This window comes from Girardinichthys multiradiatus, chromosome 14 (assembly GCF_021462225.1).
Source record: "Girardinichthys multiradiatus isolate DD_20200921_A chromosome 14, DD_fGirMul_XY1, whole genome shotgun sequence".
Classification (NCBI taxonomy): domain Eukaryota; kingdom Metazoa; phylum Chordata; class Actinopteri; order Cyprinodontiformes; family Goodeidae; genus Girardinichthys; species Girardinichthys multiradiatus.
The window spans coordinates 39,606,602-39,626,245 of NC_061807.1; the positions used below are offsets into that span (position 1 = coordinate 39,606,602).

At 39.6% G+C, this 19,644-nt stretch overlaps 1 protein-coding gene and 1 long non-coding RNA gene across 10 annotated transcripts in view; one reads left to right on the forward strand and one right to left on the reverse strand.

Annotated features, from left to right (window-relative positions):
* Positions 1 to 19,644, reverse strand: part of nrxn2b (neurexin 2b) — a 960,343-nt gene that overhangs the window by 19,859 nt on the left and 920,840 nt on the right. For all 9 annotated transcript variants that reach the window (XM_047385485.1, XM_047385484.1, XM_047385482.1 and 6 more), the window contains one exon: positions 9,773 to 10,095. In XM_047385485.1, the coding sequence (XP_047241441.1) occupies positions 9,773 to 10,095 (323 nt within the window). The remainder of the gene's footprint in view (positions 1 to 9,772; positions 10,096 to 19,644) is intronic.
* Positions 1 to 19,644, forward strand: part of LOC124880400 — a 74,370-nt gene that overhangs the window by 14,935 nt on the left and 39,791 nt on the right. The gene's annotated exons all lie outside the window — the stretch shown is intronic.

Here is a 19,644-nt window from a genome sequence, read left to right on the forward strand (position 1 = left end):
TTACATACGTACTAACAGTTTTCATTTAGACTTTATAACTGTGGAGCTAGTCTTGATTTATTTCAGCTATGTAATTCCAGGCGGAAATTGTTCTAAAACCCTTAGGACTTAACAGGTTAAGCATTGGGATGTTTCATGATTTGGGGAATATTCACATGATAAAACTCAACTAGGGTCACGCTTTGTACAAAAACAGTTAAAAAAAAAAATCAAAAAAATGTATCTGGAAAAGTACAACATGTGGCCTGGAAATCTTTCCATATTGTTCAAAACTATACATAATGTGAGAATCCTCTCTTTTTATTCCCACGGTAAGGAATATACACTAAAATGAGCAGCACCGGGTTGGAAATACAGAAGGTACAGCAGCAGGGATCTTGACATGAAAACAGATTAAACTTGACAAGGTGGTTCCAATGTAGTGGCTTGTGTTTGTCCTGACTGCTGCATGACTCATAAAGCTGCATGTCTAGACACCCAAACCTCCTCTCCTCCTGTCTTCCCCACCTCTGGTTGTTATTCAAGATGGGGTCATTCGATAGAAAACGGAGAGCTTTTATCAGCGTAATTGATTTGAGCTCCACTGTGCTTGGCAGGGCTTTCTCCTTGTTATTAATCCAAAGCATGGGTGCTATAATTTATTAATCACATTGTATCAGTTTAAGTACGTATTCACGTCTTCTGCCTCTGTCAGACGGGTCTAACGATGCTGTCTCAGATTCCACGTAATATCTCTGTTTAACATACAAATTTTTATTCCATCTAGGCAGTTGGCTGCCTTGATGTAAAAATTGTCTTAATAAATTAGAACATAAATGAAAAATGTATTTACTTCAGTAATGCAAGTTAAAAAGTGAAACTTTGTATTTCTGTTTATTTGGATGATTATAGCTTATAGCTAAGAAAAATCTAAACTTTACTTTCTCAGGAAAAAGTATATACAGTCACATTCAATAAATTAAATAGGTGTTCTGACCTTTTGAGAATACCAACCATTAAGCAGGTGTTAAACATATTTTTCCAAATTTCTGGATTAAAAAAGTTGGTTTCTGTATTGGTCAGATGTAATATTCTAATCTTAAATGTTGTGTTTTCATTAGCTGTGAGTAGAAAAATCATCATTAATAGAAATAAAGGCTTGAAAACATCAGCTTGTGTATAATTGTGTATAATTATTCCACACATCATATCTAATATAATATAATAAATAAATATAATAAATAACTGAAACACCTTATATATATATATATATATATATAAGGTGTTTCAGTTATTGAATTGAGCTATTGAAATAAAACAACTTTTGAATTATAGTCTCATTTACTGAACATGATTGTACATTGGACGAATAAAACAAGCATTTTTGATACAGAAATGTCGACATATTGAAAATATTTTAATCTACTCTCAATAAAGGAGCTCCTTTATGAATAACAGTGAAGCATAGAGAGTATCCATAAATGCCGGCTGTGCAGCTATCAGGACAATAGTCTGAGTATTTAGGCCACAACTAGGTCCAAAAAAATTTTTTATTAAAGTCATTTTTCAAGCTGAATTTTAGGTTTTCATTAGCTGTAAACCAAAATAACCAAAGTTAACACAAATAAACACTTACAAATAAAATAATTGTTAACAAATAAACAATCCACCTGTATGCACTCTGTGCAATGCAGTTATATATTTGTAAATTTTTTACATTAACTACTTAAATAAATAAAACTTTAGATGATTTTCAGTGGTTGTCAAACTTTGAAACTGAAGTACCACCTCAGTAAATACTACTTTTTCCAAGTATCATAATTTTTGCAGACATTGTAAACCAGTTCCTTTACCGTCGCCCAAGCTCAAAGTCCAGTATGGCTGTTGTGACATTGTAATGCTCCTACAGTCAACATGGTGCTACAGTGTTTAGACAGAAGGTACATAAATACAGATTTAGCTTGCCTTGCTAGCTTGTATTGCTGATAGTTAGCCTGGTTAAAGCCATTAGCAACACCAACTGGTGTTTGAATTTGAAACCAGAACATGTTTGAATTGGGTCTGATGTCATAGTCAGATCTGTGTTCGGACTTCAGAAATTTAATGGGACGCAGCATAAGTAGTCACCATCCCTTGATTCTGGTTCATTGTTTTTCAGTGAATACAGTTCCAATAAAGCCAGCTCAAGTACCACTAGAGGTAACTGTAGCACTGAATGCGAACCATGGTTCTCAAACTACACCTGTAGATACGGTCAATTGTGTTTGTGTCCCTAAAAAAACACAACAAAAACCCTGTATAAAATACGATCTAAATGTCTCGAGTTGTCCTTGGCTGTGATCTAATGCAACATTTGTGACACACTTGTAAAGCCAAATTCACAACGTGCCTCCTTGAAACATCCAGAGTGGCCCACAATAATAGCTTTGACTGTAATTCATCAGATAGGATCGTCAGGGGGCCCACTAACCCAGTGTGCTGATAAATTCTGAAGGAGACCTGAAGGTGTAGCTCCGAACTCAAGTTTGACCCAGACAAAAACTTTTTTCCTCCATCACTCTTCAAGGAGAAAGCAGGAGGGGCCAAATTTTACGGCTTCACATCCACGCAGCCAGCTTAGAGAGAGATCACAAACACACAAGAGCACTCCCAGCCCAAAACAGCAGCCGGGGCGTCGGTTCTGATCTTCACTTTTAAAACACACTGACGCCGAATTTGGGTCAGAGAGAAAAGAGTGATGACTCCAACTGTTTCATGGAAACCCACACGATCAGGGGGTAAAGACAGGGAAAAAATATCAGACCCCCCAAAAAAGAAACATCAAAAGGTAGATCTTTTATTCTAAGCATCAAAGCATATTATTCCACTATGATCAAAGCAGCAGCAGCCGTGTAGCTCAGAGCTTTGGGAAAAATTGAAATTTGGCTCTCCACTCGTTTGCTTTTCGCCACCCTACACTGTGACTAGCTTGATTCTGGCAATATTCATTAAAACTGGTTGGCCTCCATCAGCTTTGCCCGTTATTTACAATGTAAGGTGTATTTTATTTCATCTGCTTTTTCATACACAACATAGGGGATTGGATGGGCCGAGATCGGATAGCTAATGAAACTGATGCTATGTTAAATATGAAACTAAAGTATGTAATGCAGTGATCATCGTGGGAGCTGTGGCAGCAAATTCAATATGTTTTCTCTTCAAAGACTTTCTTAGCAGCACTTCATGTTACTCCACTCTGTTTAGTGTTCACACACCTTCGCTCCATAATCTGAGGGAAAAAGCCCAGTCTTCTCAGATGTTTCTTTAGCTTTCAGCCACTGTCAGTGGTGTGCACAACAGAAACTGAGGCTTGATGGTCGGATGTTTGATGCCAAAGTTGAACCAGATTGTTTTCCAACACAGTTTTGACTGATGTTCTAACTGAGATAATTTCACACTGTTCCAAGCTGCACAAAAGCCCAAACTGTGAAAATGGTTCAAAACAGTTTTCACTTACAAACATAGCTATCATCTGAGTAAAATATGAGGCACAATCTGGGAGAATTTAAGGAGAGGGATTATAATTTCTTCCAAGATGTAAAATAAAATAAATAAAATTAATCGAGTATCACCTGCGTTTTATGCTTTGCACATTTTTCTGTTATACTGAAGATCATGGTTTAGGAAGCTCTTTACTATTTCAAGGTTTTTCTTTTATACCTGTTCAGGGCTGGCAGAATAACTTCTGCTGTGCAATACAGTCCCACCATTTACTCTGTGACATATTGTATGACCATAGATTTCAAGCTGGATAACAGCTGACATATGTACAGCTCTGAAATTGTCTCATAATAACATGGAACCACTTTCTATTTCATTTATGGCTCTGGTGACACAGAGCCTAGAGTTTGTGTTTGCTGTAGTCATAAAGCTGCTTTGATGCCACAACAAAGGACTCCACAGAATGTGTGAAACACCTCCTGAACAGACTGAATGCAGAGAAGATATCATTTAATTTCATTGCATTTAAATTGGGCAATACAACATCGACATCTGTGGCAGTGGAAATATTGTTTTTCTTTCAATTTTCCTTTTATTTGACACACCAACATTTGGTCAACGCCAGTCAAATGCTTTCAATTTTGTTAGAATGTCAGATCTCAACTTCAATTAATTCAATTTTGATGACATTTAAATGTTGTTTAAGGTCTGATTTTATTACTTGTAAATAAAAAAGCAGCTGTGTAACAGCGGAACTTACACTATTTTATTCAAGTCTCTGAAGTCAGACTTTCAGGAGGATTTGGATACATTTTTCCATTGGCTGTCTTCTGAATTTCAAGCACATTGTTTTGGAGGAACCTTAGCTCACTGTTCTGTGCAGCCTGGGTTCATTGAAGTAAGCAGACATTGGTTTGTTCACAGCTCTATTAATGTTCCTCCATGGCACTAATTTTGACAACAGGCATGGACCTTGGTCACCCAGACATTCCAGATGCCATCTGTCAGTATTAATGTGTCTAAAAAACTCATGTAAAGGAGTTTATGATTAATATGGTCTCCCTAAAGTGACCTCCAGGGCAATTGTCCAGAGAAAGATGTTTCAGAAATCAGGTTTGCTCAGATCTTGCATCACAGAGTATCTAAAAGAAACCATGGCACAGCTTTTAATTCCATGATTAAAACACTGCTCTGAAGTTCAACCATGCTTAGATGAATAAGTTAAACATGTGGAATTATGTCTTACGACTTCGTACGACTTCCAGTGCCATTCCCCCTGTGTAGCGCTGGGCATGGGCTGGAATGAGATGTTCACAGTGTTTGGTGCTTGAGAAAAAATACCACGGCATCACAGTAATAACAAAAATTTTAAGCAAACATGCAAAACATCTACAGTGGTTGGACAATGAAACTGAAACACCTGGTTTTAGACCACAATAATTTATTAGTATGGTGTAGGACCTCCTTTTGCGGCCAATACGGCGTCAATTCGTCTTGGGAATGACATATACAAGTCCTGCACAGTGGTCAGAGGGATTTTAAGCCATTCGTCTTGCAGGATAGTGGCCAGGTCACTACGTGATACTGGTGGAGGAAAACTTTCCTGACTCGCTCCTCCAAAACACCCCAAAGTGGCTCAATAATATTTAGATCTGGTGATTGTGCAGGCCATGGGAGATGTTCAACTTCACTTTCATGTTCATCAAACCAATCTTTCACCAGTCTTGCTGTGTGTATTGGTGCATTGTCATCCTGATACATGGCACCGCCTTCAGGAAACAATGTTTGAACCATTAGATGCACATGGTCCTCAAGAATGGTTCGGTAGTCCTTGGCAGTGACGGGCCCATCTAGCACAAGTATTGGGCCAAGGGAATTCTGTGATATGGCAGCCCAAACCATCACTCTGGGCATGCAACAGTCTGGGTGGTACGCTTCTTTGGGGCTTCTCCACACCGTAACTCTTCCAGATGTGGGGAAAACAGTAAAGGTGGACTCATCAGAGAACAATACATGTTTCACATTGTCCACAGCCCAAGATTTGCACTCCTTGCACCATTGAAACCGACGTTTGGCATTGGCATGAGTGACCAAAGGTTTGGCTATAGCAGCCCGGCCGTGTATATTGACCCTGTGGAGCTCCCGATGGACAGTTCTGGTGGAAACAGGAGAGTTGAGGTGCACATTTAATTCTGCCGTGATTTGGGCAGCCGTGGTTTTATGTTTTTTGAATACAATCCAGGTTAGCACCCGAACATCCCTTTCACACAGCTTCCTCTTGCGTCCACAGTTAATTCTGTTGGATGTGGTGCGTCCTTCTTGGTGGTATGCTGACATTACCCTGGATACCGTGGCTCTTGATACATCACAAAGACTTGCTGTCTTGGTCACAGATGCGCCAGCAAGGCGTGCACCAACAATTTGTTCTCTTTTGAACTCTGGTATGTCACCCATAATGTTGTGTGCATTTCAATATATTAAGCAAAACTGTGCTCTTACCCTGCTAATTGAACCTTCACACTCTGCTCTTACTGGTGCAATGTGCAATCAATGAAGACTGGCTACCAGGCTGGTCCAATTTAGCCATAAAACCTCCCACACTAAAATGACAGGTGTTTCAGTTTCATTGTCCAACCCCTGTATTTATAAGAGACCTTTGTGTGTTCCCAATGTGTTCCCCCGTCTCTCGGCCTGAGACTGTTGGAGATAGGCACCAAAAACCACACAACCCTCCAATCCTCCAGCGAGCCTGCAAACATAGGTCTACATGATGGATGGCAAATTAATTTATTAGAGGTGTTTATGTGCTTATGTGCCGTTCTGCTCCTTATGGAGTAACACAACAAACAACCACGGCCAACTAATTGCCCAAACTTGCTCCAAACTGAAATGACAGATTACTAGTTAACAGGACATGTTGATTGTGTGACTCGAGCTGTTATTTATTTTTGGTAAATCATTTTGATATAAAATGTGCATTGCTATCACAGTAAAATCAAAATCACAGTGCATTGAATCTCTAGAGCCCCGTTCAGATCACAGTGTCATGAAAACACACAACCCAGTTTGAGTCCATCCAACTGATCAAATGTCTTTTCAATATGTAATGCATGATGCTTGGAACATACTGTAGTATACTACCAAATATTGGGTCCAGATAGTCCTCTGCTGTTGTGATATTGCAGTGATAATTGCGATCCCATATACGTACTGTATTTTGGAACTCTATTGCCAACTCAGACCTGTAGGGAAATCTCTAACCATACTTGTATGGTTCCTGGTGTTTCGAGATGTTTTGCAAGTAATTTAATTATTACCTATTATTAGTAAAGCAGTTTGTGTTTTTCACCAAGTCAGAAGGACAGAGTAATGGAGACCTGTGTCAGCTGTTTTGTCTCGAAAGTTAAACTATAAAATTAAAAAGCTCTGACAGAACAAACTTGTAGAATCTTGATATTAAAAGAAAAATATTACTTTATACAAAATATTACTTTGTATAATAGTTATTTTTCTGTAAATCTGTTTTTATTTTCAGTCTGCTGTCTTTGCTGTTTTATGCCATTTCGTCAATACAATATAGAGAGCTCAGACCGTACTGTATTTAAAGTTAAATACAACACTGTTGACAGTAATTGCATTCGTACAAAAAACGGTCATAAAATGCAATGCACATTGCAGTGTGGGTCAATAGGAAGAAAACTGACTGATTTGAAAGAAGCTACCAACTTCACATCACAGTTGTACCTTAAATGCTGGTTGTATTCTGAAAAATCGGTTCCTGTTTGACTATTCTTAAAAAAGCAGACGTTTTGGTACTCTTTTTGTAATTCAACAAAGTGTCAACAATAAGCAGAAGCAAATGCTTGGATAAGCATTTTTCCAACTTTAGAGCAAAAGTTTTATAAAGCTCCAGTATGCTTATCCAATTGGTTGTACTAAAGTTTTACTGTTGGCCATACAAAGTTGGATACATGTAGTAAACTGATCTGTCAGAAGTCTCAATAAGAATTCCCTCTAATTGGCATTGGTCTGTTTATTCCAAATGGTCTAAATGGAAAAGGTGTGATTTGATGATCAAATAATAAAGAGTAAGGGAAATTTTTTTCTGAATCTGCTGATCATGCTTACAAGGCTGTACAGAACTTGCTGATGGACTTCAGATGAATCTATGTAGACATAAAACTCCTTAATGAATACCACTGAATGAGTGCAATTTGCTGCAAATTTGAGACAGGTCTTTGTTATTTCTGTGAGTTCTTAAACATTCAAAATTGACAGCTTAAAAGACAAGAGCTTTCAAGTACAAAACCTTCACAGTGGCAGAAATTGCTGACAGAGTGCACATCTTTCAGAATATAGGCATGAAGCTTGCAGCACTCCCAGAGACGTCCTGGATCACACTTGGTTTTGCTAAGCACACAGCTTGCAGTTAATGATTGTGGATGTCAAGTGGAACATATTTCCCCCTGGAACAAATAGATCCTGTCATTAAGTCTTCTCATGAGAGTAGAGGGCCTGAATCACTCGGCTCTTCCATCAACCTGCATGCGGGAAACAGCACTTCCCTTCTGTTTGTTAATTGTTGCTTGACACGATACTAACTTCAGCAAATGTGGGTAGTGATCAGACCGTAAATGACGGGCTCTCACTAACACGTAAAGCATTGTCCATGGTACTGAGGATATCCTGATGCTGATGATCTCCCTGCCCTGCACCACCGCCACCCACCCAAACCCTCTCGTCTTTGATTTTCAGCATCTCTGTTAAAGGTCTGAGGGCTAATAAATGAAGCCTATTGCACAGCATGGTCAGGTGGTTTGGCAGCTTATGGGCACAAATGTGGGCCAAATATGGTTCATTCATTCATCTTCTATACCGGTTATTCCATAGTGGGTCACGGGGGAGGGGAGGGGGGCGTTGTGCCTATCTCCAGCAGTCTATGGGCGAGAGGCATGGTACACCCTGGACACGTCGCCAATCCATCACAGCCAAACAAATGGTTATCACTTAAATCTTGCTCTATAATGTTGTAAAACAAAGTATCTGAAAAATGAAGGAAATTGCACTCCCTGGCTCAGTCTTTCAACTCAGACTAATTGAACAGTGGCCAATCAAACTAACCAATTAGCTGCATTAAGACTCCCCAGGGAATAGGAGTTCTACTAACTGTCTAACTTTGTTGCACAAGAGTCTGAAATCAATTAGCTGATTATTCAATAAATCAATTGATTGAACATAAATACTGTATAAGAGCCAGGTTTAAAAAAAAAAAACATGTACCATCACTTTGACTGTTACTTGATTAGACTTCTTTATCTGATAAAATGTGGGTGTAAGGTAGACTCTGCCATTTGCCGCCTTTAAATAAACCAAACTTAAAACAGAAGAGGGGGCACCTTAAAGTTGGGAGCATGCAATTGTTTGAAATGTCTATATCTTTTTACTAGAACTAAGGGGCAAGCTCAACAGCCCTGCACCATAATCCTCTTTGTACTAAACTTTACACAATGATGTCCTTCTGGTACCTGACAAACCCAGACTCATCCATTGGATAACACACAGAGAGGCCTAGCTTGTTATTCCAGTAGTTTCATGCTTTACACCACTGCAATAAATGCTTTGCATTGCCCTTGGTGATGTAAGGCTTGGATGCTGCAGCTTTACCATGGTTCTTGAGCTAATCTGAAGACCACATGAAGTTTGGATGGCTGTAACTATTGACTTTGCAGAAAGCTGAGAAAAAATAAGACAAAGATCAACAAAATACAAATAATGTTTGTATTATTGTATATGCAAGAATGTCTTTTGTACGTTTTTTTATGTATAAAATGATCCACTGGGATAATTATCTAGCCCAAACTTATAAAATAAACCACAGGGGTTTTGATGAGAGGAATGAGTGGCAGGTGAAACTGTCAGGTCTGGTCTGGTGAAGCTCCAAAGTTTTCCTGAAGACTTTAACATTTCGGGAAGTTTGCAGATCTATGAATTGCAGAATTTCCAAGAAAAAAAAAAACACTGCAATTTCCATATACCAGAGTAAGGGAGAATATTTTCATATTAGTGACAGATCAAAATATAAAGGACCAACATCCTGGGAATGGCTAAAAATTCACCCAAAACAAGTCCAGCTTCTGTTCTCTTTAGGTTTTAAAGGAAACTGTGACCAATTCTGAGAACCAGTGAAAATGACTCATGCTCAGAAAGAAATAAGTGGGGTTGTGTGATGCAGGCTGCCATGTTCTCAAAATCTGTTTACCAGGTCTACATGCATGCAACAACAAATAGTTTTTACAACCATATGCTTCCTCACCTGTGTGACACTGTCCCTCATGGTGGGCGAGCGCCCTTTACGGGTGGTAGTTGTAGCCATAGTGGTTGTTGTCTCCATGATGGTGGTGGACATATCAGCCAGTGGGGTGGTGGAGGTGGTGTCGGTAGTGAGCACCGTGGGCACGTCGCCCACCAGCCTCAGGTTGCCCTGGGTCTGGACGCTGGGGTCGCCCTCGGCTGCCAGTTTGAATACCTGCAGGCCGTTGTAGTACAGGCCTGACATCTGGCCCTGGAAGTGGCGCCCCTTCTCTCCACCACCAACTTTAATGAACGCCTGGCTGTTGAAGATGGTCAGCTGGCGACCTGATAATGCCACAGAAGTCAGAGTAATGACAGAGTAGTAGTAGAGATAAGACAGGAGAAGAGAGGCCATGAGAAAATGAGGAGAAAAAGATAAAAAGAATATAATTCAGCTCATGTTTTAGCTTGAATATAAACAAAGTAATGCACAGAGTGTGGAGGAAATTGAGGAACAGGGGATTTCCTGGGTAACACTTTAGGGAGATTGGACCCTGGGTTGCAGCAATTGCTGCCATTATGGAGCTGGGCACGTGCCTGATTCCATGACAAGCAGTGTGAATCTGGCAGTCAAATAGATTGCGGGGGTAGTTGTGGATTGACCCCGGGATGGGCAGTTCACAGCAAAATGCATCTGATTTGCTCTGAGATGGAATATATTAGAACAGTGCTGGCTCTGTGTCATTGACCTTCAATGCACCTGAGCTGCAAAATGACAAAGTACCTCTGCCAGCAGAAAAAATGTCACCTCACTGCCATCTAAATGGGGGAAAATGAGATCCTCATTGGAAGGAAATGTTTAATTCATCAGGGGCTGTTCTTCTCTGTGGTCATTACCATTTATCTAGATGGATAGATGGATGAAGGGAGGATGGGGTCAACCATTTAGCCAGGGCCCAGTACTAATGTGTTCCCGGGATGTATGGTGAAGGGGCGGAGTGTGGGCATCATGGCAGGTGGAGTTTTTTTTTCTGCAGCATTCCCAGCTGATGGTAGCATTGGTTTCACATTACACAATTTTATTTTTGCATGCTTGTCTCCTCTGGGGGTTGCCCATGATGCCACCTGGACTTTTTGCAACGGCTACCCCATTATGAGTCATATAGTTTAGATGGACATGTTTGTAAGGATGTGGGCTGGAAATAGGAGTTATGAGGTAATTACTCAAAGGAGTAGGATGAGAGAAACCAAAGAGCTTTTTTTATGGATTAATCAATCGCTGTAAGGAAAGAGGGAGTGTGTCTGGTTATGAAAGGAATATGCCACTAATGTGTGCAATTCAGAGTGAAATATCGACTTGGGCTATGAACCTCTGAAATTACAGTTATGTGGGCCTGAAGGGAGTAGACGCTCCTCAGCGTGTATGCATACAGTACAGTGCAAAAGTATTTACACCCCTTGAGGTATTTTGTCAAATTACAAGTTCAATATATCTTAATTGGCTTTCATATGACTGACCAACACAAAGTGGTGCATAATTGTAAAGTGGAAGGAAAAAATTGTTAATTTCTTCATATTTGTTGCAATAACTGCACTGTGTTTCACTGAGGAATGGGTTGTTTAAGTAATTTGCAGTGTTCATTTTCTGCTACACCCAGTGTTTTGCTTAAAGGTTAAAAAGTTTAACTTTGATCTAATCTGAGCAGAGCTGGGTTAGCTGTGTCCCTATAAGGTCTATGGAAACTGTGAATGGGAATTCTCAAGCTTTGTTCAACAATGTCTTTTTTAATTCCACTCTTCCATGTAGGCCAGATTTGAGGAGTGCATACGTTTAAGGTTGTCTTGTTGAGAGATTTTCCCACCTGAGATGTGGATTTCTGCAGCTCTTCCGGAGTTACCATGGTCCTCTGGACTACTTTTCTCAATAATGTTCTCCTTGCTAGGCCTGTCAGTTTAGGTGGTGACCCATGTATTCCATGTTGTATTTATAGTGAGATTATATAACCCACAGGTTTGACTCTATTTTCTTGTTTGCTGACTTCTGAAGGCAACTGGTTACACTGGAGTTTTTGTGGGCGTGTCACAGTTAATGGATACAAAGGCACACCACTTTCAGATTTTTATTAAAAAAGACAATTTCTTTCACTTTACAGTTATGGCTGACATTATGTTGGTCAAATAAAGCCCCAATACCATACATTGGAGTTTGTGGTTGTAACGTGACACAATAAAGAAAAGTTCAAGCAGTATAAACAGTTTTCCTCACATGTTGACTGCTGACAACCAAACCCTTGGAGTAACTTTTCAGTGTTTCTGTTTTCAGCGTAATAATCCAAGTGCATTAGGGCAATATTCTAGTCATCAGCAAAGAGACACTCTCATTTGTTTTCAATTAAGAGAGCTTAGAGGGTACTTCATCACTCTAATTATGATTTACTCTCCTATATGAGCGCACTTGGTCTGACATTCATGTAACACCCAGGTGGGTGGAAGTATCAGACAGATAATGCATATCTGTATGTTTATGTGTGGGTGTTACGGCACATGTGTATCTGTGAGGTTCCTACAGGCATCCTGGAGAAATCTTTTCCACTGAGATGGGCTATTACGCATGCCATCCCATTATCACATCATTAGGTCTGTCGGAGACCCACCGGGGCCTGGGTTCTTGTCCCCTAACACATTAATGAAGACACTTAATGTCTGGCATATGCACTGTTGACATAATGTGGTGTCTTACTTGATTATCTCATCACCAGCATGTTTGTTGTGGGAGTGATATTGAAATAAATAGCAGGAGAAGAAAATATGAACACTGTTAAAGTGTTATAAGCTAGGAAAACACAGGAGAAAAACCATATGTGTGTGCACCTAAAGTCGGTAACTTTAATACTAAGAGGGTATGCACAGATTTACATACTACACCTCATGCTCACACACCTTCCACACATACACACACAACCACAAATCAGCCCAGAGTGTCTCCCGTTTCAAACAATCTGAGTTTTCATGTTAAGACGTTGAAGACTAAGTGTCATCTTTCATCCTGGATCCTGCAAAATAAAGAGATAACGTTTCTATGCTAACCCAATGCTCCTCGCATGGAGAGTCTAGTAAGAATGTAATGAAAAGCAGTCGTAGTGTGCAGGGTATGAGTTGTACCACAGAAAATTATAGAGACCGAAGAGATAAAAAGGAAGGTGCCCTCTAGATAACATGCAGGGGAGATCATTGTTTGTTTTTGTATCTGTCTGGTTAGGATGAGACCCAAACAGGCCCTGATGAAGTTATTGTTTCAGGGTCTGCCAGGTCAAATCAAAAGTGACATGTGGTTTTAAAGCCAATTTTGGTGGCAGGGATGAGTGTGGTGTGGTGGGGTGGAGGGATGGAGCCTCTGCATGACAAGCAATCACCGCTCCTAATATGACAGAGCTGGATGCAACTCTGCCGCAGAGAACAGGCTGTGTGTGCTTCTACATAATGACTTATGAAATATGTCAGTGATGATTTGTCTGTTCAAGCAGTGTGTCTTTGCAAAGATTTGTATTTACATGTGCCTCCTCTGTGTGTGTGTGTGTGTCAGGGCTTGCACATTGATGAGGAGTCTATTGGACCTATTCAGTGGGATTGGGTGGCTGCTGCTTCTGTCCTCTGGTCTCTTAAGGTGATAGGCATTTAATGGGCAGCGGCTCATGGATGGGACCCAGTCGGGCGGGGTGAGATTATGGCGCCGCATGGCAGCCAGCCAACCAGCATCTAACTATTACAGACATTCAGAGCAACACATGGAGCCTTAATTAACCGCAGTGCAGACACCAGGAGGGTCAGGATTTAGCAACAAGCCACTACAGATGCTGAGCTCAGATAACAGACTGATACATACGAGTTCTTTTTTAACTGTGCATTTAATATATCTGTCAAAAATGACAGTTTTAGGTTTTACCACATAGAACACAGTTACACAGTTATGCAAAGTCTCAGCCTCCTTTGAACCTGTGAAGAAACTAACCCCTTGACTTTTGACTGTTGTTTACTGCAGTTTTAGCTCCAGAAGTGTACAGACTGGAGCGCTTATTGGTAGTGATTAATTTAATTCAATGTTACAATTAAATATTCTCCCAGGCTAAAGCATAAAAAATGTAGGCTCCTTGGTGGTTTAAACCTGGTGACAAAAACACCCTAATGTTGACATCTCAGCAGTCAGTCCTGGTATGTGAAGCTCACTGTAATGAATCAGTCAAAAATTTAACATTTACTTGCTGAAGGCCATGTATGATATAAAACGGACAGTACTTGCAGTAGCGAGATGTCATATTGCTCTAGATAGTCAAAGCGGTGAAGGCTATAAGCTAGTCAGACAAAGCCTAGTTTTAGCCAATTTTAACAATTTAAAACAACTCAAACTAAAATTGATAATATACTCTATGTGGGAAACAACCCTATATTAGCAAGCTGTTGCACAAATATAAGCCTGCTGGAAAATCCAAAAGTTTACCAAACTATTTGTGGCTATAGAGTGGACTGACGAGTCGCAACTGATGAGTTGGTTTGATACAGCTGCCGCCGGCCTTTATCAGTGTAACTTCACGTAGTATGTTACATTGGCTGAGAAAACAGTGACAACTGTCAAGTGTAGTCAATTTCTATCTACTAATATAGTGATATTTTCTACAGCTATAAACACTTTCAGTTTGAATTGTTTTAAAATGAGCCAAACAAGGATCACATCGGACTAGCTGTTAGACTTCCACCACTATTTCTTTTGTTTTCTATAAACCCACTGCGATTTGTCATATTTCTAATACAAGCTGGGGAACTATAATTGGCTAAAAATCCCAACTATTACTTTAAGTACATGTTCCCATCTGATTCCAGGTATTAGCTCAGTGTCAGTTCAAAGCATTTTTAAATGATCAGTATCAAGGTTCCTGACTAAACTGTTGATAGATTACAGTCTTTCATGTTCTCATCTATACAATTTGCGAATTTGTGGCCAACTTTTATAAATCACAATTTATCTTCATCTCCATTGCTTGCAAAATTGCATTATAGGCTGTGCACATAAAAAAGGGTTTTGCTTGACCATCTCAGTCTTTTTCGTCTCCCTATCTGTCTTTGTGATGGCCCCGGTATGTGCCTAGACAGCTGTCTGTGTTGGAAGAAAATTTTACGCTTAAAGCAAAGCGCTAGGCAGGAGAACTACTACAACTCTAGTCAGCAAACTGCATGAACTACACCGTCAGTAGGAGCAAGAGTTTATTGAAGAAAATATCTGCATCTGTTGAGTCAGATTTCTCTTACGAAACAAAAGAAAACTACTGTTAGAACAAATTATTTGTTGCTGTCAAGAAAAGAAAAATGCTGCAGCATCTGGAATGTCACCAATGGGTCAGTGAAATGGGATACAATCAAACTAATGTAGACCATGTGATGCTGAGAAAATGTAGTGTTTTTCTACTGCACTCTAAAGCTTTACTGAGTTTTAAAGCCTATACATGGTGACTGTGGCTCAGTAGGAAGAGTAGTCGTCTTGCAATCAGAAGGTTGTGGGTTCAATTCCAGCTTCCTCCTGCCATATGTTGATGTGCCCCTGGGCAAGTAACCTCAAGTTGCCTACCGATCTGCGTATCGGTGTATGAATGTGTTAGTGAGTGCGATTGGGTGAATGTGGCTCTAGTGTAAAACGCTTTGAGTGGTCTGTATGACTGGAAAACCGCTATATAAGTTCAGTCCATTTTACATGTAATTAATTTTAAAAGGTATCAAACTAGGACCAGATATCTTTTCTCTCTTATTTAAACCTAAAACAGTCTGTGAAAGAGCCTAAAGCCCACCCATCCTGTTGAACTAACCTGCAGTTTTGTTCCTTGGAACAACAATCGGTGGAAAGCAACACTTTTACTGCTTGAGTTAGTGTTTGCAATAAAACAAACATTATAAAATGAATAAAGATTTAAAGTGTCAAGCCATGATGTTATAGTGTGCGAACATACTGTAGCTTACTGTAGATCTACTGCTGTCTATAAAAGAGATATTTTATAAAACTGCCATAAAGTGAGGCTTTCTTCCCATTATTTATACATCTCACAGAAACAGAGCCAGCGAGAAACGACCTGCTTGGCTTGCTCTGCTGGTCCTAAACAGATGCTGCCTGACATTCTGTATTACAGCTGCAGAAATCCAAATTCTTGATGAAGCATTCTGTCAAATGCAAACTAAGCATGCACCCCCGAGCAATGAGTCATCAACATTTTCCAGGAAATGACAAACTCTAAAATTAAGCGAGCATACAAAGCTAAGTATTTATCATTGTCACGTCTGATCCTGGTGTACAGTTCAAGTATGCAACAAGACATATGATCTAAAACACTAATCAGCCTACGTGGGGGGTACACATTAAACATTTATAACCAGTTTACTCTCTTCTGCACAGAGGCTCATGTAGGCGACGGGGTCTTTCACAGTTTATTCCCAGTTTAACAGACTTCTTAGTGTTACTGTTTGATAAATTGGGGTAGGATGTACTTTATTTCAGCTTCAGAAGTCTATTTGAAAATTCAGTAAAATAAGAATTTCTAACTCGTTCTTATTAGGGAATTGTTTACCATCTTTCACAGTCCTACATGAGTAAAACAGGATTTTTCTGGAGCATTTTAACTCTCCCACTGGCTTGGTGAGAAGTCTTAGGTTTCAGGATTTTTCATCACAGCTTTTAAGATGGCTTTGGGAGTATTTTCGAAGCAGAACTTTCATAATCTGTGGCTCAAAGAGTTAATTATCTTTTTTTTTTTTCACATTGAACGGAAACATCTTTAGCTTTCAAGCAAATTTAAACAAGCACTGCTCTAAGTACCAGCCTAAGGTAATTGTGTTTCGGTGCTCTAAATGTAATAATACTTGCTACTTTGGCTCTAAGAAAATTACATTTTACTCCACCACATTAATCTAAATGTTACAGTTACTGATTGCCTTGCAGAAGGCTGGGTAACTTGGGTATCAGACCAGAAGTATCCTCTATGTGGTTTTAAATGTATTCCTTTACCAGACATTAATGTGTAACTGAGCTAAAAATCACCTGGAGTCATGAAAATCTTCTTAATCAAAGGCGTGTGAACATTACATGTTATTAATGATACTTAACAGGATGTTACAGGAGGAGCTTTATCATCTGAAGTGAGAGTTAATACTTTCATTTCCACCCTGTCGGTGGTAATATGCAGACCAATAACATTATGACCACTGACAGGTGAAGTGAAACACATTGATTATCTTGTTATAGCGGCAGTGGGCAGGAGGCAGCAGTATATGAACTACAATATAGATAAACTAGTCTTTAAATAATCATTTTGTGGTTGAGGTTTAGGTGTCTAGCAGCTGGCCTGTGTTCTTCAAACTAACACAGGACGTAATATGTCTCAAATTACTGAAAAGATTATTGATATGTGTGCTCTGATGAAAGGTGCATTAATTCATGGAAATATCACTTCTCACCATCCAGGACGGTAGGAAAACTATGACATTGGGTTTACAAGCACAGGATGAGAGGAGACTTTGGTAGTATTTCTGGGAAAACAAGTAGTGTAAAGGTTTCACAAATCACAAACTGTGTTAGAAATAAATAATCAGTTATCAGAGTAGATATTTTATTTCTGTTTAGATTAGTCTGTATTAGGTTATTATTGTTGTCTGATTCTATGGTGCTTTTATGCCAAAAATAACTGAATATGCTCCATTTTGTATTTGACATGTGGGATAAATGTGTCATAATGCTCAAACTATGTAAAATGATCCATTTCAGGCTTGATCAGCCTAAGTATTCAAGATTTCCAACTAGAAATGATCAAATGCCATCTAGACTCATTGAAATGCAGAAATAGCTCTTTAGTTTAGCACCAATAGGAAGCTATGAAGCCGATGGAGACTTTAGTGTTAGTGGCTAACAGTTATCCTGTGATTCTCACAGCGCATACAAATCATATCTTGTCTGTCACTCAGAAGACATTTCTTTTTTCTACTGAGGACCCCAGAAAGCTTTAATTAGTTGACTCTGTCAACACAACAGGGCAAGTCAATAACTACTTCCTGTCTTGCATCAGAATAAGAGTCTGAACATTGATACAGCAAGCTTAAAGCACACATCTAAGGTATACACCAGGGACTAATAAAAATATATTAGACTTATTTCATCAGATGCTGACAGCAGGTGAATAGCGCTTTGCTAGACAGACTTTACAAATTTCACTAGTTACTGATGCCTTGGTGCTGATACTACAGCAGACCTTTAGAGGTCTTATGGAGTCCATGTTTCAGTGGGTCAGGATTGTTTTAGGAAAAAAGGGGAATTATTTAACAGGGTTAAAATGTTGGAATTGACGTACATCTCTGGCATAAGTTACTCTAATCTTCAAAGGAAAGAAAACAACAAAAAATAAGCCAAACTGCCCTGGTTAGGCTGCTAGTGTCTTTGCTGTCTAGCAAGTATCTTGACCAAAAGCCAGTATATTATTTCTGCCCAAACAGGAATGTGGGTAAAAGAGACAGGTATTGCCAAAGGCATTATCATCTGCAATCGCGGCTGATCGCTAGATCAGCTTGGGATGAGGGGGAGTTTAGCGGCTGGGGATCACCATGGAGAAACGAGCAGCTCTTTGATTTGCTCGCTTAGTCATTGCAGTAATGACCCCTGTATGTCATAGCAGATTTTACAGTAGGAGGAGAAGGGCCATTTTTACATTTTTAATACACAGTGGAATGCAGCATGCAGTGCCCTGCCTTCCATAATAGGTTTATAATCAATTTGAAGAAAGACAAGAACTCCTTCCTACAGCACATCTCACACTAGCCTGTCAATTTCCTCCTGGTTCTCCTCTGAAAAGAAGACTGACATTATGATATCAAAGGTTTAAATGAAATCATCCCTATTAAAAGACTATTAAATGTAATTTCCTTTTCCCCTCTGCTGGTGAACAGCTCCGTGGTTACCTAGCCGGTGCTTGAGAAGGGAAGACGACACAGTGAGAAGAGGTCTGAGTGCTAAGAAAAGGGGGACATGAGATATATCATGGAGGGAAGAGGAGTGGCAGACAATAAATGAGGGTATAGAGGATAAAATAGAGGATAAAATGTCATCAAGACAAACTCTTAGAGGGAGGGCTGATAGGCTCGATAAGAACTAGAGAAGAGGCAGAGTTAGAGACACAGTAAATGTACAAAATGGGAAGAAAGACATGGAAGGAAGAATATAGGGTCTTAGAAATTAACCCCAAGTATAGATGGTAATTGTCACCTACATGTAAGTCGATTCTACCTTCCACTCCTTATTTTTAAATTCAGCCAACTAATGACATGGTTAACTTTGTGCTAATAACAGTCTTTTTATGACCTTACTCTGAGGCCAAAGCCTCCTGCTGCCAGAACTCCGGGAGCCCTGCTGTTTGACCGGAGGAGGTGTTTCCATTTAGGGAAGAAAATACACATAATTTATATAAGAGGCATTTATACATCGACAACCCTCTCTGCTCAATGTACATTCTAGCAAGGATTGTTTAAAACATATGTTTAAGCAATACATTGCTGAAACATCTTTCAGCAATGTGGACTTTCAGCAAAGCCTGATTTATGACTAGTTTAATGAAAAAATGGATTTGAAGCGTTTAAATGACATCATAGTGTGTTCTCCTAGAATAACATATGTTAAACCGGCTCAGTTATGGTTGAGGTGCAAACACACCCTCCATTTCTGCTACCTGTATGACCTCTTCTCTTTTCCAATGGTTATGGTCAATCTGACAGAGAGAGATATCGCAATCGTTGTGGTTTTTAGTATAACAATGGCCATCAGTGGGCTCTAGATGGAGAAACAGTCTACGTTTAAGGCTAAAACTTTCCTTTTTG